This window comes from Pseudopodoces humilis, chromosome 1 (assembly GCF_049639895.1).
Source record: "Pseudopodoces humilis isolate 2021_Gansu_Grassland_sample_001 chromosome 1, ASM4963989v1, whole genome shotgun sequence".
Taxonomy (NCBI): Eukaryota; Metazoa; Chordata; class Aves; order Passeriformes; family Paridae; genus Pseudopodoces; species Pseudopodoces humilis.
Window position 1 is genome coordinate 124,590,899 of NC_142200.1, and position 25,421 is coordinate 124,616,319.

The following is a 25,421-nucleotide window of genomic DNA, read 5'->3' on the forward strand; positions in this document are numbered from 1 at the left end:
AGATAGAGAGGCCTCAACAGTGAGTCATCAGTTCCCATGGGTCAGATGTGACCAGCAACACAGACAGATGCTCTCTCTTTCTCTCTCTGCCAGAGCACCTCCTCATGTTGGAGTGAGAGCACCCAAACCACTCAAAGCACTGGGAAGTGGCACCTCACAGGCATCTATTTGACCTGTCCAGAAGCCCAGATGCAGCAGCCTTCTGGTACATGGCTCTTTTCCAGCCCCAGGAGCAGCCCCTGCTGCCCCTTGCCTCATGGGCTGCCCCTCCAGCTGGGGAAGGAAGAGAATGGCAAAGCTCTGGTGCCAGGAGAGATCAATTGCACCCTCCTCTCCTGGATTATCAGGTAATCTAATTACTAATCAAAGAATTCAACAGAGTAACAGAAGCCAACACTGTCATAACTGCATCTTTTAAAGAGTTATTTGTACCCATCTCCAAAGAATCTACAGCACACTCCCCTCTGAAAAGAAAATAAACATCTGAGCCAAACAAATAATGCTTCACTTCAAACATCCAGTTCAAAAACTTAAGGAAACTGGAAGTAAAAATCATATTTTGCTTTGTTATCACCATAAGATTTCATACATGTCTAAATTCTCTAGCCAAGAACTGAGTTGAAGCTGCCAGTAGACAATATCTACTAGATATTTCTACAAATATTGCTTCAGAAACTGAATATGAAATTTGAAGAAAAATAATTTCACATCAAAATTTAAGCTGCAATATTACAGTAAATATTACTTAATACTGAAGTCAGGTATTGTGTATGTTGAGCAACCCCACTGAATTACTGAATTAACTGATTAACTGAAGACAAAAAGCTTTAAGAGAAGGTACCTAGCAATGAGTTAAGAAAGCATGACATTTCTAAGGTATCATATTTTTTCCTAACAGAGTTGGTGGGGGAACAAGAAGAGGAAAAGCATAGGTACAATTAAGATCAAGGCCTGCCTTCCTTATGCACATCAAGAAATAGTCATTCAGGCTGAGGTACCACAGTACAACCCTCAGCTGAACCTCAGTTCCTTGCCCTGAACCACCATGATGTCTCCAGGCTTTATTTGCCTTCAGAAGAGGATCAGGTTCTCAACCCTCCTGTCCTTGAAGGTTAGGAAAAATATCCCCAAAACAACCAACCCAAAAAAAGAATAAACAACAACTAAACCTCCACACCAAAACACAAAAAATTCCTTAAATACTACAAAAAATATTTTCCAACTCTTTAACAGTCATCACATCTTGTAATTGACCTCAAACTTCCTGGTACCTCAGAAATTTTAAAATGTAGTAAGAGCTTTCAGCCTCTGATTTTACCCTTTTTACTTTCCAGGCTTTTTATTTAGAAGCTTAAAAGTGGCTTATAAGATACTAGCCCACAAAATTCCTTCTCTTTTGCAGAAACAAGCTCATACTCTGATAATGAATCAGAGAGAAAATCACCATAAATAAGTACAGTAACTGTGCATTTGTAGTTTTCAGAAATACAGAATCTTTGCTTTGAGACTAAAAAAAAAATGCCACCAGCACACTGTACAGTGATATAACAGAAGAAAATATCAAAATAACATTAATAATAAACCTTTTTTGATTTAGGCAGACACTGTTAAGAACTGAGGTTCTGCTTAAAACAATTCCTGCTCATTGCTTCCATGATGACAGTGAGACCAATGATACCTGCCTAGGAAGGCTTTCAAGTTGGTAACATTTTTTTTCAGATTTACAAACAAATAAGCAAGTAACATTTCATTGAATTATGTATTGTGCACATCCTTACTACTTTACAAACATCAAGGCCCCGGTTTCACAATCCAGAATTCTTCAGCAGCAACAGCATAAGCTTAAGGCACTCCCACCATTCAGCCCTATCTTCTCTGCATGACTCCCTCCAGTTGTGTTGGCATGGAGTCCAGCCAGCTGCAGTCTGAATTGATAAACTGGAAGATAACCCAGGAATTTCACTGAAGCCAGATCAGCTCACTGTGAGGGCCACAATACAGCTGCACAGGTAACAGTGCCAGCACAGCTACAGCACACAAATCAACATTTTTATTGAATGCTTCATACCACAGAGACAAAAAATCTAGTTGTTTACATTTTTGAAAAACTTTTAAACTCTTCAGCCTCATCCTATGCATGTTCACAAATCAGAGATTCCATTTATAAAATAAAATCTAGCCTTAATAGTGAGCTGAAGAAATAAATACACCATAATCCAAAGATTGAACAAACTTCCCAAGTTACTTTTAAAGATCATTAAAACCACTGATAGGGAAATGCTAATACTGGAAACAGCAGTCTTAAAAGACAGCAAACTTTAGTTACAAGAAAGCCTTTATCCAGACAATATTCCTTGGGAGAAGCAGCACTCCATTGGATTATATCCCTTTTGTTTGATCACAGCGAAGAAATTTAGAGACCGTTAATTTTTGGAAGCCAAAGACAAGTTTGTAAGAAGAAGAGACACTGAGGTAGCTTGCCACAAAAAGACCATGCACACATAGCAAACCACACAAATGGCACTGAGTTGTGCTGAAGCACAAGGAAAAGGTGTCAAGCACACACTGCCCAGACCAGACCTCTCCACATGCCTTGGCTTTCTGCACGTGCCTTGGACAGACAGTGAGTAAGAACAGATCCATCTCCAGATCTCTTACAGAAAATGAAGAGCTTGCAGATAAGATCTGTAAATGTTTCAGTCAGAAGCTGCACCAGGACCCACTGTTCAGAGCAAGGCTTAACACGGCATTTCCAAAGGAAGTGCTTCCCCACTGATTATTAGAAGGGCAAAGGTGGAGGGAGGGGGAAGGGAAGGTAGGCTTGCCTCTGCCAGATCTCTATCTGAACATCTTCCAAAGTGAGAACAATTTATTGTCATTGCCAATATCTCCCATGCAACAGAGTAAGATCTGCACGGAGCTGGTCTCCAGCCCTGCCTGCCGAGGAGCTGGGCAGGAGCATCACACCAGACACGCCATCCCAGCTTGTTGTAGCACCTGGAACACCTCAGACTCCTGACTCCACAAGCTGGGCTCTCCCACCCCTCCTGACATGTGTCTGTTCCACGGGAGGGAGCAGAGGACTTTGGAGCACAGGGCTTCCTCCACAGGCTGTGGCTGCACGTGGCAGCACGACAAGGCTTTGCTACAGGTGTGCACAGGACTACCAGGAGACCTGGGGCAGCGCTGAGGAAAGGCAGGACAGCCTGGTGATGCTGGTGTTACCTGGGATATACCCTGGGAGAGGGCAGCACCTCCAGCCCCATCACCCAGAGGCAGGGACTTCTTGAGGGTCCCTACTCCCCCCATTTTCCCTGGAGGAAAGGACACACCTGTTTGCAAGCAAAGCCTGCCCAAAAGTCTGGAAATTAGCCAAAGAGCCACCAGTGAAAGTATCCAAAAGGAATCATAAGGAATAATCACTGTTTTTTTCTCCATATTAACTTCAGCAAAAAATAGATCATTTCACCAAACCAGTACAAACCGAAGGAGAGTACCATGGTGCCCAGAAAAGTCATAACCAGACCTAATCACCAGCACTGATGGCACCCTACCAATAGCTCATGCCAGAGCGGCTCTAATCCCTTTCCCCAGGAGAGACTGCAAGCAGCATGGCACATTTTGGAGCTCACAGGTCGGATGAAGCCTCTGGCTGGTCAGTCAGAGGGTAGCATTGCTCTGCAGGCCAGAGACACCCACACTGATTGTCTCTAGCTCATACACCCCAAGAGCTGACCAAAGAAGTGCAGCAAAAGGCTCCTTGAACACAGCAACAACAAATGAGTCACTACACTTCCCATCAAAATATTTCTGAAGAGATCCTACCTTGGTTTCCCATTCCTTATGGAAGAGTAGCAAGGTCACTGCAACACCCTGAGTGTTCTCTTTGAGCTTTAAAAGGCAAGAAAGAGGGAGAAAATTCAGCAGTCTGCTTGGATATGGGATTATTTGATCTGCATCAGGATTTAAATTGAGCTTTTCAGAGTCACAGTACAGTATAGTACATGGATGGAAATGCATTAGAGTCCTACACCATCACTGCAGGGGACCGGAGCCTGAGACGTAAGGGGGAGTACAAAATTGGATCCTCACTCACAGGTAGGCACTGCAGCTGGCACTGAAAGAGCTTTTAATTGCTCAGAACACGCTGCTTGAGGGGATCCCACCATGGAGCTGGGTAAGGCAGCCTCAGAGAAGTGAAGCCATGCTCGAGTTTGTTAAAAGGAGGGTTTCTGGCTGCCAGCAACAAGCTCTGGCCTTGCAACAAGAGTAACCTAACACCTCTATCATCTCTGCATGCTGAAGAAAAGCATCTCTCCTGTGTTGCCACCAAGCTCACCACCAGCCCTGTTCCAGATTGCATCCATGGAGCTTTATTGCTGACCTAAAATGGCTTGGCAGAAAGAGTAAAACTGTAGTTCACTTCGAACAATAAACAAACCAACCCCTACCAAAAAACAACCAACAAGAAAAAAAAAACACCTCACCAAAAATGACCCAACAAATCCCATATCCCTCACTCTACAAAATCTTACTATTACCAAACAAAACTTAGAGTCACTTATTAGCTGAACAGTTTTTTGGGCTTTTTAGTATTTTTTTAGATTTTTATTTGGGGGAGGGGGGTGGAGGAGGGAGGGTTGATATTTTGTTTTAACAATAGCTCCCAAACATTGTCACATCATTTTGCAGACTGTATTTTTTCTGACTGGTTTAAGTCTTTGCTCTCACATCTCTACTTTTCATTTCGTAATAATTAAAGCATGCTAAAAAAAATAAAAATCAATGGCCCAACAATCCCCATATTAGAAATGGGATGAATGCTTGCTGGGTTCCAATCCTAAGAACAGGAAAACTCCTGACCACTCTACCCAAAACATCCAAGTGCAGCCTTGTTGGGCCTTTAGTCATCTGCAGGAGTCTAACCCCTGCACCACTCTCCCCGTTTTCAGAACTGAAAACTCTTTGAATGCCAGTGCAACCACTTACTAGTGCTGAATTTGCTATGTTATGCATTATTAATTCACTGCCCCAGGCCTGAGAAGCAATAGGTAAAGGCTTTCTAAACACGTCTGCAGAGAAGGCGAGCTAACAGGAACAATGCAGGTTTCCAGCAGGAGTCTCAGCTCCAGTTTCGATGTCTTCACAACCCAGTTTAATCCACACAATACACAGAGTGAACAGGATGTTTAGGGAAGCAGATAATATCTGCTTTGGAGACTATGTACAGTTATTTTCTCACTAGAGATAACTAATAGGATGTCATAGCACCTGGTCTCACATCAGAGATAAGCCCCCAGGAGGTACACCCTCACTGTGCTTTCACAGGATGATAGGATGATTTAGGGGATGTAGAAATCCCCATAAGCCTGCACAACGGCTTTCTTTTGAGATCAAGCAATTACTTCAACAAAACAAAGTCTCACGCTTTCCCCAAGCCTACAGGAATACACAATACACTCCATTTAATCATTTGCTAAAGCTCATAACACCATACCCTAAAATTTCTTCTTTCAAGGTACCGTCCTCCCTCTACCTCAGCTTCCAGCATTTCAGCCGGTTTCCTAAAGAAATAAGTTATGTGTAATTCCAGGGTATTATCTGTAGTGGATGTTAAACCTTTTAGGCAACAAGAAATTTGACCATTTTTTTGAAAATAATAAACTATCACAATTTTCACAACACAGGGACAAGGAAATTCCTTTTTCACACCCCCCAAGAGTTAGGGGTTTCTCATCAGAAAAGTTCTCAGTTACTCATACCTTATTAGGCAGAAGAAAGCCTGGAGACACCATAGCAGGTTATAATGTCCTCTGCTTATGGAGCTCTGCACTCACATCCTGTTTCTATGCCCGGGTCAGCTCTAAAGGCCAGCTACAAACTTTCTCTCAGCACCTCCCTCTCACCCTTTAACAATTTCAGGCTGATTGCCAATAGCCTTTCTGTGGTCACACCAGAGCAATTGCAACTCCCAACATGAGCAGAAGCAGGTGCAGATGATTCTAGACTCAATTACAGTATCAATGAGTAGGTGAGGATTTGAAACAAAGTTTAATACTTAAAAGCTTTTCTAGATTATTTTCTACACAACAGTTTTATTGGACAATTATACAGCCTTATCTCCCACGCACTGAATTTGATGGAAAATCTACCTTTGCATGTACAAGTAGCTTAACTGAGACACTGAAAGAGGAAGTAATTTGGTTTACAATTTCTCTAACAAGAATATCTGGACTGTGAAATGTAGCCTCCATGGTAGATAAAACATTTCACTGCACTTTGTAAAATAGATATTATTTAATATACTGGTCTTTGTGTTTTCCTTCTACAAAGGGCATTGCCATTGCCCAAGACCCAGAAGCACTGGGTTGGGTTTGCTAAGGCAAAGCACTGCATGAGGCTCTCAGCTGCCATAGATTGACACAGATTTCAAATGGCAGACACCTGCATTTTCCAGCAGAGGAGCTGGCACAGATTTGGGGCTATCATTTCAGATATAAATATAGACAGTTGGTGTAAAAGGCAGGTGTCTATATTTGAGTTAATCAGCTTATGCTTTTTGTAGAGCAGAAATAAGCCACAGCATAGGGTGATTTACCTGACCTCCCTCATATAGCGCTCCTGAACTAATATGAATCACACCCTTGACAAGCATGTTTCTTTCCATGAATTGTAAAAAGACCTAGAGATACCTAAATTGAAAAAGAATGCCTAATTTTTATAGCTGTAATATTGAGCAAGTAGAATTCTGACTGCTGTGCCTGTATTATACTAAAAACACACAGCATTTCTTCTGCAAGGATATTATAGATGTGGTAAGCTTCCCATAGGTAAATAAGAGAATCAGGTTGGGTGGAAGTTTTGCAACACAAAGTAGATAACTTTGGCCATCCCACTGAAAGTGGGATTTGAATGGAAGGAGAAAAAAAGGGCTTTTTTTTTTTGCTTCCCCCCCTAGAGCGGGGGAAAGTCTAGAGGTTTGGTACCCTTTATAAAATTGGCTGGTCAAAGGAAGACTGAAGAGTATGTCTAGGCTTCTGAGCAGATCAATGCTCCTTGGTGAGGAAGAGTGCTTTGTGAAGGCATGTACGTGCAGATGAAATGAATGCAAAGGAAGAATAAAGTATTACAGATTCAAACAGCCTGGTTCTTCACCCCCTGTGCAGAGGCTTAAGTGAATCCATAAGGAAAAAGCCAGAAGTGATTTAGGTCAGAATAAAGCTATCATTAATACAGGACCTCTGTATTAGTTCTGCCTTTAAGAAAAAATATACATCTATGCAAGAAGATATTATACCCAGGCAAGCTCTGCTCTTAGTTACCCTCAGGATAATTACAGGGTTATCTAGAAGGGATGAGCAAACATCAAAAGATTCAATACTTCTATTGAGACTAGAGCCTCCTCTTTTTCTTTTTTTTTATGGTTTAGAAAACAGCCTGGAAATTATACAAGCATGGGGTTTTTTTCCACAAGACAGAGAACAACCTGCATTTGATTTACTTCAACACGACCACTGTTAAGAAAATGTACTTTTTTAAGGCAAGGACTTGAAATTATTAAATAAAAAACAAACAAAAAGCATGTTCATGTTTCTGTTCTCTGTACATGTTCAATTTTACAACTGTTACTGCACAGAAATAGTTCTACTGACACTGATGAGAGAATTTCACTCACTATGAGTGAGCTTTGCAAGTTTGAATGATGTGTGTAGGCCTGATTTGCAAATGCTAACTATTGTGACTTAAGAAAAAAATTTCAAAGGTTTCCATTTGGAGCTGCAAGTTCAAACCATTCCATTTCATAAACAAAACTAACTTTGAGATAGAAGAAGCAGCAAAACACAAACTTATTTTTTGTTTATTTACATTCACACATTCACATCTAATACATACTTTTTTTTTCTTTTATTTAATGTGGTAAAAGGTAAAATGAATACTCTGTGCCAAGTTTCAGCTACGTATGAAATTTCAAGGCTTATTGTTATTAAGCTTCTGAAATAAGGATTTATATTTACAAAAGAAGTGCTGACACAGCCTGAACTCTGAGCAGTGGTAATGCCACTAACAGGAGCATGGTTCCCATGCAATGTGAACAGTCCAGGTTACCATAGCCTAATAAAATGAAAGATTCAAAACAGAGGAAATAATTTCAAAGAATCATATTTCTATTGTCATGTTTGCAGTCACATTTAGGTTTAAAAGATGGGAAAACATGAATCTATTTATATATTCTCAAGTTACACCCACAAAACAGGATCCCAGAGAAATTCTCACAAACAGGGTTTGCAAGAATACAGCAGAAATGTGTGTAGGTAGATGTGGGTGCCTGGATGGATTATGTATGTAATCAACATGTAAAGCTCTATAATACTGAAAATAATAAATTGTTGTGAAGGGGTAAGGGTGGAAAGTGCATTTTACATGGATTATCTGCCCTAGTTCCTGTTCTTATTTTTGGAAAGCAATCAGCTCTTCGTGAGAACTCAGCACCACGCTGAGCCACCCTGGGGCTTTTCATGGCCCAGCCCTTCACTTTGCATTATCATCTGTTAGCAGCCACATCCTGTGCAGACTGATTCATTACAGCCAAGAAAGGCTGCGAGAACAGAAGACCCTCTGAACCCTGAGGTCTGAAATCACACTAAAATACTTCTCTGAGTGCACTACATAAAATAAAGCTACTTTTTCAAAGGCAGTTCTACTCATTTTTGTAATTATTCCAAATAAAAGCTTATTTTAAGACAATATGTTATTTTAACTCAAGATCTTTGCAAATCACCATTACTTGAAAACACTCATTCGCCTGATTTGGAAGACCATATGTTCATCCCTATTTAATTTAGACATAAAACCAAATAATTTTGACCACTTTTGACCACCACTTGCTGTGGGGTCAAACTCAAACAAAAATCAGGTAATCATAAACTGACACAGTTTATGAATATTTATTTATTCACTGAAGTATATGAAGTACATTATTATTTTCAACGATTGTAATACTTTTGTTTTCTGTGAAGCTGAAGTGCATGCAGAGGTAATACAGTATGTTGAACTTGTATTTCTAAACTCTAAAATGCATTACTTTTGAAATAGGATGATTTCCTGATGCATAACTATTGAACGCAAATACGTTTCAAGTCAATTGAAAAATCTGAATTAGTGTCAGAGTTTATTACTTCCTGTTTCACTGCATTTCTAAATATCCTAATATCTCACAGCAGTTTTAAGCATGAATTTAAATGTAAGAGCAACTATGAGATTATTGTTTTACAGATAGATGAAGAAACTTCAGAGATAAAATGACCAACAGTGGCTGGGCTGAAGGTACTAATCTTCAGTCTTAAACTTCCAGTTTCCTGCATTAACTCTGGGACTTTAAAACAAATACATCAAAGAATGTAATTTAAAGTTGCAATGTACACCTGAGTCTTTGTAGAGAGTTTTTTTCTGTCTCCTCTCACGATTACGGCAGCAGCAGGACATAAGTGAGCTCTGTATAGAAGCCAGTTCGATGACAGAGTGGCAGAAACACAATTGCTGAACCATGTAGAAACACAGTTTGCTGGTACCAGTGCTACCATAGCAAACAGTGAGGGATGTGTATTGATGTGGCAATAGGAGAACTGTCAGAAAGCATCAGTGTGGGCACAGTCCACAAATCCCATTTGTCTCCAGTGTAACTCGACTGATTACAGCTAAATTACAGTGACTTTAAATGTACAAGTCAATTTTCTAAGCTAATTAAAATCAGGGAGACTAGTACTTCTAAGGTTAGCAAAATTCAGCTCCTATACTAAATACAGCATAATCAAGAACAATGGAATATATATATATATATATATATATTATTTAAATAGAAATTCATGGCTAGAGTTCAAGGGAGGTTAACAGTGCTACTAAAAATCCATAGCTTGCCATTTTACTCTATGCCTTATAACAGGAACCAAATAGGCATAAAGCTGTGTTTGCAGAGATATTGATATGTTTCCCAAAGAATCAAGGTTCTATTTGAAACTAAATTGACCCACAGGAACACCTCAAGAGAACTGAAAATATACAAAATAGAAATATATAAATTCAGAAATACTGTGGAGACTTTACACCTATTGTCTGCAAACTGCCAAAAGCATCATGCAACTGGTGTCAAGAGAACAACAGCAGCCCATGCTTCAACAGCATACAATAATTCTAAGACCAGTGGAGTTCAGCTAATGTTAGAAACAAGAGGATATTTTTAGGAAATTTCCCTCTTTAAGGTCATCTTCATCCTGTTAAGCCCGCTTTACAAAAAGATTGGTTTTACCTAACCAAGTCACTAAAGCACAGGTGAACACTCTTTCCTGATCCTCTCCATTCACAAACTCATGCTTTTGACACCAAATTCATTGATGTTCTAATATCAAAACAACCTGTTAAACCTTTCAGTGCAAATGACACCAAAACAGGAAAGGGATGAAAATGTTATGCTCCAAAGGAAATCATCCTAAATTATCATTCATAAACTTGTAACAGAAGATAAGTGGTTACAGGGTTGGTGGTACCTCTGGACTATGTGTAGTGTCTGGGGTATCGGGTTTCACACCTTTACTTTGTGTGACCTAAATTCTACCATTCTGGTATTTTTAGAAAGAACCTTGAATTACTGCAGCTTGTGAGCCAGCCAGGAGTCCTCAGCACATTTAACAAGGCTCAACAACCCTGCTAACTTTCTCTTTTGTCAATTGAGATTAATGCAGTGATTAGGTGACTTTCTTAAATGAGGTATTGTTTCATTTCAGCAATAGGAAAGCTACAGCGTATAAAATAATAAAGATTTTGAACCAATTAAGCAGTCTGAAATCATATCTATTTCCCTAGGGCTCAATGTGTCTTGAAAAGCTAGGAAAACCCAACAGTTTCAAATCCTCTCTCCCTCCACACACCCCATAGCCAACAACTGTACTTGACCTTCTCCTTTCTAACTATTCTGTCATCTTTAGCCCTTAATTCTAGTGGAGCAGCTGTGTAAATATAGCTGGAACTAAGAAACCATAATCTTCAAAGCTCAGGGATTAATCTCTCTCTTACTTTCCTGAGCTGTTTGCAAGCAGGTATTTAGCCTGGAAGTACTGTCTAGCCTCCCTGCCTACTTTTTCACCTTAGATTTTAGGTTTGCCTTTGAATAAAATCAGCGTGTGACTGCTCAGTCCCGTGGTGAGCAGAGGCAGGCAGCATCACCCACCCAGCCAGCACCACTAGAACAGGACCCTGGCAGGGAGGAAACTTAAGTCCTTCATTTGTGGGTCTTATGTCAGCTAGGTCTACAAAACTGCAATTTTGCTTCTTTACAGATTGTTTAAGAACACTGACTAATGTTTTAAAGAAGGGCAAGGTACTAGCTATGTCTTGGCCCTTTAATTTGCCCTCAGGCAGGATGGCTGTAGGAGCCCACATGACAACCCCCAGCATCACCCTGCTGTGAAGCCAGGCTGTGTATTTCCCTTCAGTTTATTCACACAGCTCTGCAGTCTCATACTGCTCCTAAAAATAATCACAGCCTGCAGAGCAGCATGAGGGGCAGGCCTTCACATACCTATGTCAGTCAGGATTAAAAAAAACAAAAACAAAAAAGCTTTCCTCAACCCCGAGACTAAACAAACAGCACCCTACACATCCCTCCCATCAGCAACAAGGGCTGTTGTGGCTTGGGGACAAAAATCTATCAGAGCAGGCTGTAAACTGTGACCCTCTCAAAAGATGAGTCAGCCACCAGTAAAGTGAAAATACAGATCCTAAAAGCACTGATTCATGCCTAGATTTCTCTCTCAGAAGTTAGGCAGCATTATGAGCACATATTTGCCAGCTTTCATGCACTGCAATCTGACAGCTGACTCACAACTGCATGTTAGGACTAGTGCCCTATATATAGTGGATGCAGGTCGACTTATGTTTTTCTCACTCTGCCTTACCAGGTCCTTTGTAGCATCAATTTGTATTATCTAAATCCTTCCTCCATGTCAAGAATGACACTCCCCTCTCAACAAGTTTCAGCCAGACACTAATTAACACTCTGCTATTAGTAAACAAATGATCCAAGATACAGATAACATCCCCCCAAGAAGACAAAACTGCCTTCACTAAGACCTGCTGAGGTCCAGAAGGGCTTAGCTAGCCCCCACCTGACTGCAAGTCCTGGGTAATCAACTCCTGCAGGACCAGTGCTGTGTCAAAGGCCACAGAAGCACTCAAACCAGGCTGGAAAGCGTGAGCTGGCTGGGGGCATTGCTTTCCACACAAATGATCAATCCTGTCTCACTAAAACATGAAAATTAGAAGAGCAAAATGTTTCACTTTTTTTTTCCCCCCAAATATAAATGCACATTCAGTGCAATACAACTTAAAAGTGATGTGAGAACCTGAAGGAACCTCATCATCCTGCAGTATTTTTCCTACTTGCAACAGTCTGATGCCAACACACAGCTATGCAACTAGAAAACAGAGACCAGATCCTGAGGGCTGGCTAACTGTGATTGCATATGCATAAATAGCCGAGACAATGCTATGCAAACTTTTGTAAGCTAAAATAAGTGATAAGGTGACAAGACCTTGTATTTTGTTCAATAGCACAAATTCAGATGCAATTCCTTAACCTCCTTAAAGGTTAAGATAGTTACCTGAAATCTTGAAGAACAGTGTTCATGTGTAGCCCTTTCAGCAAAAAGTATTTTTGAGCTAAGATTTGTAGCTCCAACACTGTAACAAAATGAGACCTGCTTATCCAGCTACTCTAAATATTTTCTTACAAATACCTACATGTAGGCCAGAAGTGACAATTCATCATATGGAAAAAAGTGATCCACGACTGGCAGGACTGTGCCAGCAGGAGCTCAATCAGTTCAGATACTGAATGTTCTCCTGCAATCTTTGCTTTGCTCATAGTGGGAAGACTTTGTCATAGTAATAACAAAACACAGTTTCATATACTGTACTCTCAGAACTGTCACTGTAAAATTCCAGCCAAAAAGTTCTAGTACAGACAAAGGCATAGCTTGAATTTAAAACTCATCCCCCTAGAGTTTTCTACTTCCAAGTCAGTATTAAGACTAGTTAAGAACCATGACATTTCAGAAACAGTACTCTCTACCTTCTCTCACTTTTTCCTCCAGAGTGCTAGAATACAGATCTGTCAAATCTTTGTATTTAAAATCATTCACTGCTGTTTTTGTGCATAGGAGAGTTTAGGGAGACTGCCACCAGATAAAACACTAGCATGTTTAATATGCAGAACAAAACAGCTGTTTTTTTTCAAGCAGTATGCCTTTTCAACTACTCCCAACAGAAGGCTAATGAGTACTGAATAAGAAGCAATTTGTAGTATTTGGTATCAGTTTGTTTACCAGGTACAAAGAGCCAGCCTGCCATCTCACCTTCCTTAGCCTAGGAGCACAGTGCATCCAATAGGAAGGAAAATTATTAGCCAGATTATACCAGTTATACACCAAATTCATAAGACCTACCATCACTAATACAGCTTTTTCCTCAGGACTGACAGTAACCTACATTTTGATGTGCCATCAGTTACATAAACAAAAATGAGAATATTAGGGTTTTGAGAGAAGACTGGGTATTCTTGTTCAAACTTAGCCATTTTTATTTGCAGGCTAAACTAAGTTTTTCTTGTCTATGCTTGTGGCCTGAAACTAATTAGCAGCTTGCTATATCAACACATATCAACTCATTGCTGTAACATCCCAGAAGAAAATTCACCCAAGGCTTAACTGCAGATGAATCCCTCAGCTCTAAGCTTCAGATACACAAATCTAAAGACACTAAATCAAGTACCACCTGAGAGTACATGTGATATGTGCCCAACGTTGCCTATTAAGTGCTGCACATAACACAAAATATGCTCAGCTATATACAAGATATTTCAAATTATGCAAGAACCATCACTTTGGAGAAGAGTCATGGCAGCAGTTATTTCTTCTATGAATATAAAGACATAGCACTGATCCAAAGTTTTCTATGAGATACCTCCAATTTCTAACAACGTGAGATTTATAAGCCTCACCACATTTTAAAACTTTGGTTATTCAACAAAAATACTGATTCAAGTAACAGCAGAACTATGTGTGCACAGAGGTTGAAAAGAATGTACCACTGCAGCACAAGAAGTCAGACACCTTCTCTCTGCAAGCTTGTTTTAAATTGTTTATTGAGGTTTAAGAAGTCATCCACATTTCTATAAATATAGACATTACTTGAGTAAGTGACTTACAATGTCACCAGTGCAGGTACATATATAACCAACATACAAAAGCTCCACTGGAAGCTACTTCAGTTTATTCAAAAAGGACCAAGATGTCATAAAAAAAACAAACAGCTGTCGCTTTCAGTTATCGAAGACACTAAAGTGCATTTTTGGTTACCTCCTGGTTTAACAGCTGCTGGTTAAAAAGCTTGATTTTTTCTTTTTTTTTTTTTTAACATAGCTAAATTACATCGAATGACATTCAGGTTTGTAGCTGTCATCCTCCTGATACATGGCAGCAGGTAAGAAAAATGTATTACTTTGCTGGTTGAGAGGAGGAAATTGATTTTGCTATTTTTTACTTTTTTTTTTTAATCTGGTATTTCCAACAGAAGTTTAAAGATAATCTAACATTCTGATGAATTTCTACAGCACCACTACAGTTAGTCTTAAAAATCCAGGCTCTGCTTTAGCCCTTTTAATTGCTAACCAAGTATCTAAAGAGTCACTTGAAGCTCTGTACCAGTAAGAAAAACTACCCTCCCTTTTCTGTCAAGCACTATCCTGCCCAGTTAACACTGTTTGCACACTCTGTAAACAAGAACAGCTTAAAGCATAATTAAAGCAGAACACAGGCCCATCTTGAAAATCTTCTTCCCCCTTTCCCTCCCCCCCGCCCCCGGTAGTGTCTAATGTTTGAGTGTATAAAGCATTATTACATTCCTAACCACAAAATACTGTAAGAGTCACAACAGAAAAAGCATACGTTGAAAGTGACATAGCAATACCACTTTAATAAAATGGGGTATTTTGGGGAGATACAAGATGTGCTCTGCTAACTTTAACTCCATCTTTACTTCATTTTAAGTACGTTATATTGCCAGGAAAGTCATCAATAGGGCAAAGAATGCTGCACTGGTTAGAACCACAGCAGCCATAGTTGTTCTTTATAGCTCCTTTACTGCAATTCATTGACTTCTGATACTAGGAGGACATAATACTCACCATTCAGAAATAAATTACTAATTTTGAGTAACAGTTTAAACCTGATTAGCACTGTATAATGATGAATGGCTACTTCTAAAAAGTAAAAACCTTACATACCAAAAAACATGCTAAATGTTGGGAAACCACTTTTTCATGCTCCATCATGTTGTTTACAGTTTTTACTTGTCAAAGTCTTTCTTTTACCAGTTAAAGAATCCACAGCACTTAAAATTTCAAGTGTTTGAACTGAATATGATTCAATTTCAAAAAGTGCCAAATTAAAAAAACCTACACATGTAGCCAAGCTTTCATAGAAATCCTCAAACAAGGTAAAAAACCAGCCTCAATGAAATTATGGGTTACTAGCTTCATACATGTTTTTAAAGCTGTAAAATGTTCACCTAAGCACTCCACTTACGAGCATTAGAAATTTAAAAACACAGAACACCTTCAATGCAAATTGCTTGCAGAGGGCACCCTCAAACATATGAGTACAACACTACGCAGAAAACCCTCATTTTATTTGGCTATTTAAACATCCATGTCACATATACCCACCCATCCATTTCCTGATAGCATTACATCATCTTTAAGGGCTTCTGAAATAATACAGAGCCAAAAAAACTCAGAAGAGACTAGTTAAAAAAAAAAAAAAAATAAAAAATTCCACAACTGCACAGCCTTCCTGCACACAGCAAGGTTGTGCAACTGATTGTTTAACGTAACTAAGCTTAACGGCATCCAAACAGGCAGGCCTGGGTTTGGAAGCTGTCTTATGTCAAATTTTGACCATGTAACTAAAATAGAAAGGTCAAAAAAGAACTCATCTCTTCTTTTTCTGCTGCCTCAACATTTTCCTTCGCTTAATTATCATATCATGTAGTTTCTCTAGTCCCTCTTTAAGTCCGTCTCCAATGATTGCACAGGTAGGCTGCAAATGCCAGGGTGTTGAAGAACTCAGCTCACTCATTGCTAACATTTTCTCGATTTCAGAAAGGGAGAGAGAGTTCCTCAGGTCCTGCTTGTTAGCAATGATAAGGACAGGCACTCCTTGATTCTCAGATATCCTAGTAATCTTATGAAGTTCTGTTTTGGCCTCCTCCATCCTCTCAACGTCGACGGAGTCCACCACAAACACGATGCCATCGGTGCACCTTGTGTACGACTTCCACAGCGGCCTCAGCTTCTCCTGGCCGCCCACATCCCAGAAGTGGAAAGTGACCGTCTTCGAGTTGCCCAGCGTCACTTTTATTTTCTCCGTATTAAATCCTTTAGTGGGGACAGTGTTGACGAACTCATTGAACTGCAGTCTGTAGAGCACCGTCGTCTTCCCAGCGCAGTCCAGCCCCAGGATGACGATGTGAAAGCTCTGGAAGGAAGGCAGGCTGGAGAGGATCGGCGTCTGGTCCGAGAGTCCATTCCCCATTGCCAGAAGGGAAGGTGACAGCAGGCTGCCACGAGCAGAGGCGGCTCCCGCGGCTGCGCTCGGATCCTGCCAACGACACGAGCGGCGTTACACCTCGCTCCGCCGGCGCCGGGGCTGCGCGGCCCCAACGCGCCGGCCACGGCGCCGCCGCCCCGACTGCGGGGGCGGCCGCGGGCAGCGCGACGCGGAGAGGGCCACGTCCCCCGCCCCGCCCGGCGGCTGCGGCCGCTCCCGGCACCTGCGCCCCCTCCGCCCCTCGCCGCGCCCCAAGCCTACCGCTGGTCCCTCAGCGCGGGGAGGCGCGCGCTGCACGCGACCCCATGCCCACGCGCCGCCGCTGCTGCCGCTCCCGCTGCTGCTCCTACTCCCGCAGCCGCTCCCGCAGTCGTTCCCACTACTGCTACTGCTGCCGCTCCCGCAGCCGCTACTCCGCTCCCGCCGCTGCCGCCGCCGCCCGCGCGACTCTCCCCTGCATCTGGCGGTGGGGGCGCCTCCCAGCGCGCGCCTAGCCCCGCGCGCCCCACCCCGCGCTCTCCCATTGGCCTCGCCGCGCGCGGGGGGCGGGGAGAGAGGCGCGCTCCGCCTCGCCCATTGGCCGGCGGCGCCGGCCACTCATGGAGAGCCCGAGTCGTACCGTCCGCAGCCGAACGCCTAGGGCCGAGCGCGGCCGCAGGAAGGGGCCGCTCCCCGCCCACGCCCTACCTTGAATGGACCCCGCTCCTCCTTTCCCCCCGGGAGGCGGAGCCGCTGCCTCACGCGGCCCGCTCCGGGGAAGCCAGCGCTGCCGCGCCCTCCGCCTACGGTAACCCCGGCGGCGGGCGGCAGCGCTCCTCCGGCGGCCCAGCGCCCCGCCCCTTCTCGGGAGGGCGCTCGCTCATTGGGCGCGGCTGCTGTCGCTCCGTGTCGGCCCCGCCGGCCTTGGGCCGGCTCTGCCCCTGGTGCCCCGCCCCTTCTCCGGGCCAGCGCGCGCTCGTTGGGCGCCGGTGCCGTCACTCTAAGGCGCCCCCTGGCGGCGTCTCCCCGCGCACCTGCGCCGCTGAGGGCCCCGGGAGCGCCCTCGGCACGGGCGGTCTCGGAGGTGCTTCTTAAATAAAAGTGCCCCGGGCCCGGCTGTGTGCTCTCATCGTACGTGTGGTGTCTGCCTTTGGCCTGTCCCCACGAAACCGGAGACATAGCCCGGGAGGAGCCGGGAGTAACGTAGTGGATGACGCCGTTCTGATGGCCGCCTGCGCACAGGCATGGCAGCCGTCCTCGGGTCTGAGCGAGCACCCAGTGACACCTGGCTAGGTTGCACGAAAGGTTTCCCACAGCACAGAGATATGTTAAGTAATCCTGCATTTTCATATCTCAGGCTGATTTGAGCAGTGAAGTGTTTCCCAGAACTAATTACCAGTGTCTGATAACACATTTATTACATTTACTGTTTGCAGAGTGTACAGGTGTTAGAGGAGGCCTGGAGGAGTATTTTGTGTCAGCTCCTCTTGCTGCCGTGCCATGGTTGTGTTCCTTCCCACTGCTCTTTTCACTGACCACCTTCACTGCAGTTTGCACAGCTGTGGCTATGCAGATGGTTACTGCTGCCTGTGTCCCACACACCACGGATCAGTGTAAAATAGCACACAGAAGGATCTGAGCAGAGCATACTGCCAAAATCTTCATCTATAGCCCTTAGATAAAAATGTAATAAATCAATCTTTATGATAAACAGCATACATTTAACTCTTAGCCAAATTAATTGTGCTACTCTAGTCTGCCATTCCAAGTGTATGTCCTTCTGTACTCAATATCACAAATCGTAGAATCATGGAATGGTTTGGGCTGGAAGGGACTTTAAAGATCATCTAGTTGCAACCCCATTGCTGTGGGCAGGGACACATTTCATTAGACCAGGTGGCTTGGAACTCCATCCAACCTGATCTTGAACACTTCCAGGGATGGGACATCCACAGCTCCTCTGGGCAGCCACCCAAATCTTTCACCAGCTGGGCTTCAGTAGGAGTGGCATTTTCAGTATTAGTCTTGCCTTTTTGCCTAGAGGACTTTAAGATTTCTTGACATGGCTGCTGAAAGAGGTTAATTTACAAGAATATTCAGACAATCATATGTCTTTTTTTTACCCTTTGAAAGCATTATACTCCATATTTTAAATCACAAAGAATTTTATGTAAAAGAGAAGTAATTTAATAGTAAAGGAACATATAAGAGAAAAAAATATAAAATTCACCATGTGCTATAGGCAATGTTTTATGTTATTAAAGTGTTAAGATACCCATTCTAGTCCTACTAAAAATAGCAAAATTCTAATTTGCTTACATCTGAGATTAATATTTCACTGCTTTTATCTCTGTTAGTTATTTACATCCTGATCTTGCAGCTGATTCTCTTTGGAGGAAATGGCCTGTTTGTTTAGGAAGGTGATTTTACATCTATGGAAAGATGGGGTAAGTTACTACCCCTAAGGCCAGCTGGTAAGGTTTCTGATTTGGCAGTATTTTACAGTACTTTTGCATAACATAAAGAACTCTACAGCATACAGTGTAATAGAAAAACATCTATAGTAACAGGAAAAGTGGGCCTTAATTATTTCATGGATGGTTTTCAGTAATTCAAAATTGGAGGAAACCAGCTAGAAATACCTTGTTAAGGAATATTACTGTGGATAATAGATTTATTCATGAAGCTTGACAAGCTGAAATAAATCAAATTGACCTTTATCTCCACCTACAAAATTAACTATCCCCTATTTTTAATGGAAAAATAAGCCTATTAGATATTATGGTCTCCTAAAACTTCATGTCTCATTGTTGCCAAGATCTGTCTAAACTTTAACACACCTTCCTAATAAAACATTTTACAATTAATTCCATGAGAATGGATATTGGCTAGCTCCTATCCTCATGGAAGGTATTTTGATTTTAAACATAAAATGCGTAAGGTTTGTTTTTTTTCTCTTGTTCTGCTGAAAAACAGTCAATATATAATATTTTATTGAAAAGGGAGGGATAAAGAATGATGTTTTTTTCTAAGGTATAGCATATCCAACACAGTAGGTGGAGAAGGAATATCATAAATTATACATTTCTATGGAAAAAGAGTTTTATCAGGGAGGTCATTTTAAGATTAGACAGAAGTTAACATCTTCAACAACATGAGCATACCTATATTTGTAAATAGATACATGGAAATAATTTCATGCTCTGCAGAAAATGCTTGGACACTCCCTACAGCTAATTTATCACATTTACCTGTTGTAACTTGCCATGAAGTGAATTATGATCTCTCTGGGGCTGAGACTATTTTTCACTGGCAGTCTTCCTTGCACCTTGATCTTAATTAATGCCTGTAGGCACTTCTGCAAAACATCTATTAAATAACAATCCAAGTGAATCAACTCCTCCCATACACTTCATGCTACTTTAGAAGTCAAACGTGCAGACTGGGCAGGTGTAATGGAGTACTGGTATCTAAACTAGTGAGAGTGTAGAAGAGCTGACACATTCAACCTCTGATAATTGAAGGTAAGGGTAAAGCAAGGCTTTGATTATCCTGTAGAAGTCTTGAATGAAGGAGGTGTACAGAAAGAAATGTATTTTTCAAGTGTTCAGCTAAATGGAGGGAGTGGGCTGTTCATAGGTGACAGCTGAAAATAACTGCAAGATACATGTAAGCGGAAACAATGATGAAAGGCTTGAGCCTTGTGCAGATTTTTTAATGCAAAATAAGGATGTGCCTAATTTCTGTGTTGGGGTAATTTCATATACTGATAACTTTTCTCATTTCCTATTTAATCTCTACAGATCTGAGTTCTTTCTGGCTCAGCATTCCTTAGCTCATGAAAACAACTGTAACTTCAGCTCCTGTGGCCTAAAAACCTCCTCCCCTTTCTTGGATACCAGTTTATCAGTGTAAATAGTAATATATTATTTTCTACATAGGTTTCTTACATATATGCTATAAATATTTTCCACACAGAAGAGGGCAGGGCCTGGGACAAATCATTGTGTTTCAAAAAAAAGAAGCAGTACCTGCATAACTTGCAGCTTCTGGCATGCTTCTTATGGATAAGTAATTTGGGGTGGTTTTTTTGGTTTTTTTTCTTCGTTATTTTTTTTTAATTCCTTAATGGCCTGGGGATAATTTTGGTTCAGCGCAGGTTTGAGAGGGTCAGGCTTCCAATGCTGCAATTATTAACTGCCTCTAAGAAAATGAGATAGTCCTTTTTAGGGATATGGACCATGAAATTGGTTGAAGTGTTGCCAAGAAAAAATTGGCATACAGTGGAAAGATGAGATTCTTGGAAATTCTAATGTTATTACCCAGCAGAGACTTAGTTTGCCTTTTAATACATATCACCTCCTTCACTGCAGGAGCTGTGTCACAGTGCCCAGATAACAAAAATGCAAAGGTTCATCAAACATCTACTTGCAAAGTTGTTTGTATTCTTCATAAGAAATCTTTCATATGTAAATTGAAATTCATGGAAATTAAATCTAGCAGTTCAGGAGAGGCTCACTAAATCAGAGCTTTCATTAGTGCTGGTCATTTTAAAGTTAAATTCCACTCAAGTTGGTATGACTGTTGTTATACAACCACATCTAGTGATGCAGCAGATGAGAAATTCCTTCCAAAGCAAAGATAGTGGGCTTGAATTTCCATGGTCAAATAAGCACAATATTCCTTTTGTTTTCATTAAATATTATCATTCTGAAGAACAGGCTAATGGCATTTATTATCCAGTTCAATAGGTAATCACCTTAGAGTTATTTTTTAATAGCACCACCTGTTATGTGTAGCAAATTTGATGCAAATCAAATGAAAAATAAAACTGCAGATGCAGAGGGATATGGCCAGAACTAAAGAACAGTAGAAGACAGAAACAAATACAAGCAAATGCTGAAGGGGGGGATAGGAAGGAACCAGCTGCATCACAGAGCTGAATTAGTTGTCAGACATGAAGGAATGAAGTCATCAGAAGAGTGGAATTATTGCAAGAACTGTGCACTGCCAGCTACAGGTAGCTGGCCTATAGCAATGGGACCCCAACCCCCTTCTTCATGAGACAGATGTGTTAACAGCCTCACACCACCAATTATTGCTGCTCCATGTGGAAATCAAGCAGATTTCTCAGTGTGTATGAAAGAGAAAATCAGTTGCATTTCAGTACAATGACATGGCAGACTTAGGCTGGGGTAATATGTATTAATGTTTGTGTAATACCAATAATATTTATTATTATACTAACAGTAGTAACAGTAACCAACTGTAGCTCAGTTGTACATTCAAAAACTATACCCTAGATCTCAGATTAGAGCTAAAAAAGTACTGCTTTGAATTATTTGGTTCTGAAAGTATTGCTTTGAGTTTACATAGCAGATAAAATATTACAGCAGTTTCACCATGAATTTTGAGAACCCCCTTGAATATGAACAGTAAGAATGAAATAGTTGACAAATTGCAACACATGAGGTTTAAGACTATCTCTTAAATTGATGTATAAAATGTTTTGCACAAAGAAGCCTTTTATCATTTTTGCTATGTCAGCTGAATCCTTTTTTGATAACTTACATGCTGCATGAATTACTTTGCTTTGATTATTAAGAAGTAGTTGGTGGTAGAAAATCTAATTTATTTCCTCACAATAAATAAGCTTAGAACAGTAGGAGATGGAGTTGCTCTGTGTTACAATTTACCTCTCTGATTAGACCAGTTCGTTAAACTTACTGTCATTTCATACGTATCTCTACATGAAGTCTAACATCTATGGTTTGCTACTTTCATTTTTATAAATAAACATAATGCCACGTATTAGACTAACAAACAAAAAGCCTCTTCTTTGATACTGACAGTCAGACTTTGTTGCATCTTCTATTCAGGTGTGTTAGCTGAAAGCAAGCTGTACTAACTCATAAATGTTCTTGGTCACACTGAGCAAATGTTGGCTCAGGGTAACTGAAATCGTAACCTCCGCCTTCCAAACTCTGTGAATTTTGGTTGTTTCATCCTCTGATGGGATGGCTGTAATGGTGGTGACTGTTTGGTGAATGTTTGTGGAACACAGGGAACAGTCTGACCACATAGTGTACATGTGGTTGTATGAGTAATGCACCTTCTGTGATAGGGTGGCACAGCAGAAGGGTTGTCCCCAACAGCATCTTTGTGTTAAGGACTTGTATCAGAAAACTCTCAGGCACACTGACTGTTCATTTAATAGCAGAGTGTAATTAATAAGGGTTTAGAACAGATGCCCTCTTCATATGATACAAAACTTATAATCACAAAATACAAACTTCGATGTAGGACTTGATATTGGGCAGTTTTAAAGAATAGAAGAAAGCATTTTTTTTGCAGGAACCCCAGGCTTCCACCCCCACTTCACTAAGAAGCTGGTGCTAAAAAAACACCAGCAAGTATGTTTATTTAATAAATGGACAAAATACCTCCTACTTTAATCCTTCATTACATGAGGTAAGACTTCACCATGAGCAATTCCAGTGTTACTAAATTGAGCAAGCCTTGGTTTGTGTGTTTTCTTCAATGGTTGTATACTGATCAAAGACTTACATTCACCTCAGCAACAGGTTCCCCACCCCCTACCCCAGGTTTGTGATGGCACTTTTGCTTTTATAGGGTTTTTTCCCCTCTGGAACTACGGACTGGAGTCATCATAGTCTTGCTGAGAATGCAGTGCTACTCAATGCTACTGTTTGAAAATCTTGCCAGTTAAGAGAATGGCTTCCAATATATATATTTTTCCCCAGTATTTTTTCCCTCAAAAAAGCCATGGGCACTCTAGAGGTGGATTTCTTTTTGTTTTTTGGGCTTTTGTTTTTTGTATGTCAGAGTAATTCTAAACAGTTTAAAATTCTATCAAGCTGAGATTTCAATATCAGCTGTCATCTTCTTACATTGCTTCCTTTGAAAAGGGTTGCAGAGTTTTAAAATATATCACTTTAATAGGAGCAGTTTGGAAGCAGAATAAAAGTACTACAATTACAAATATAAGAACAGCATGTTTTATTTTGCTCCTGTATAGACAGATTTAATATGTGAAGATTCAGAATAATAGTGGAATTGTTGGTAGTATAACTACTGATGTTTGAGATATTGCTAGCACAGAGTAACAATGAAGGAAAGAAAAAACTGCTATTAAATATTTTTCTTTTTTAAGAACTTTATAAATATTGTATAACTATTTAACATATGTAAAGGTGCTGGTATTTGCTGGAATTGTAATAGATAGGAAAAAACACACAGACCTTGCACATCAGAACAAAGAAGGCTTTTCTTTGATAAATTTGTATCTCAGTTGATTTAGTGTAGTGGAATAAAAAGTTACAAGTTCTGACTGAAGCTTCTGACTAAGAGTTTATGGGATGAAACATTCATTTAAGCCAGTTATTTCCTAAGAATCCATCTGCTTGCAACAGTTACTTGCTTAAAAGCTATGCTTTGTTCTTCAGGTGCTGTATATATGCAAAAGGAAGTGCCAGGACAGGAAGAAGCACACAGCACTCAGTTCACAGAGTTGGAGTTAGCATATGGTTAATGAAATGCTTAAATGACAAATACAGTGCACTGAAACCTGCCATGAGAGCATTTCAAAGACAGTCACAAAAGACAAGCACTGAAGCTCCACTAATTTGCAGGGACTGGCCTGTTCCTGTGGCTGGCTCGAGCAGGGAGCCTGAGCCTGTGTGGTGTGCACAGCTGGCTCCTGGATGTGTTCCCACCATTGTGGCAACGACTGAGAGGTGATGCCCATCCAATATACAGGGTTCACTGTGCGAACAACCGGGCTGTTGATCTGTAATAACTTAGTGTAAATCAAGTGAAGTGCACACCTTGATGAGGAAATTCAGTTGCTCATCTCTCCTAAAAAAGCCCAGCAGCAATAGAAACAGATTTCACAGAGATTGCACTGTATGGAAATAAAATTTTATGGGAGATATGCCTAAGCTCCCAGGAGGGCTGTGAAAAATCTGAAGTCTCTGCTTTAGTGTATAATAATGTAGATAGTACAGTGATAATGTCTAGCTCCTTGAGCCTGGTGCTCAGAGGCAACAGCTAAGTCCCCGCTGAGACAATAGACCACAAACAATTTGTCTGATGTTCTCCAACCACTGTTTGATAATTTATCAGTGCTCCTAATAGTAGGACCTTGCAAGTGCTGCTTGTAACTCCTGGTCACACACAGAACAAATAGTATGAAATATAACTACTCTTTGACTTTCTGAAAGTATCTCTTTCTTAGGTGAGTGAAGAGAGACCTGCTGGCTCCGTAGGTAGAGGGAAGGGGTTTACTTTTATTTTTTTAATAAACAAATGATTTATTATTAATTTTAGTCAGATAACTGAGCTTAAATGCAGTTGTAATATCTTTTATGAGGTAATTAACAGATTAACAATGTTCCTGAAGAAAAACAACAAATACATCTTTTAACAGATAAATTACCTTGGTCTTTTTAAACCACAGAAGACTGTAAAGCCTACTGAGTATCTGTGCAGTCCACTGGTCTCATTCTCTGCAGTGCTTGCTTTTCTTCGTACCAGAAGTGTTTCCCAGGCACTTCATTTTAGCTCTACAGCTGTGAGGCATGTGTGAGTTTTCAAAAACTGTCACTGGCTGGATCTTTAACTCGTCTTTTTAGTCAACAGGCATATGAAGTGCACAGTGAAATACTTAATATGTACCAGCAAAATAAAACAAAAATTTGCACTCAGAATTGTATATGACCCAATTCTTTGCTTGCAAAGAAGGTCATAGTTCTGAGTGGCTTT

At 41.0% G+C, this 25,421-nt stretch overlaps 1 protein-coding gene and 1 long non-coding RNA gene across 3 annotated transcripts in view; both read right to left on the reverse strand.

Annotated features, from left to right (window-relative positions):
* The window catches only part of LOC148185220 (uncharacterized), a 185,882-nt gene extending 180,000 nt beyond the window's left edge, over positions 1-5,882 (reverse strand). The window contains exon 1 of the long non-coding RNA XR_015773721.1: positions 5,763-5,882. This is a non-coding gene — a long non-coding RNA (uncharacterized LOC148185220). The remainder of the gene's footprint in view (positions 1-5,762) is intronic.
* Positions 5,883-14,177: 8,295 nt separating this feature from the next.
* On the reverse strand, positions 14,178-17,497 carry ARL4A (ARF like GTPase 4A). Of its 2 annotated transcripts, none has more exons than XM_014248781.2 (2): positions 17,346-17,497; positions 14,178-16,709 (listed from the first exon to the last, which is right to left on the reverse strand). In XM_014248781.2, the coding sequence occupies exon 2, from the start codon at positions 16,641-16,643 to the stop codon at positions 16,041-16,043; it is 603 nt and encodes a 200-aa protein (XP_014104256.1). In that variant the 5' UTR covers positions 16,644-16,709; positions 17,346-17,497; the 3' UTR covers positions 14,178-16,040. The 2 variants fall into 2 exon arrangements, with proteins under 2 accessions (XP_014104256.1, XP_005518893.1); XM_005518836.3 differs by lacking the exon at positions 17,346-17,497 and adding an exon at positions 16,920-17,106.
* Positions 17,498-25,421: the final 7,924 nt, after the last annotated feature.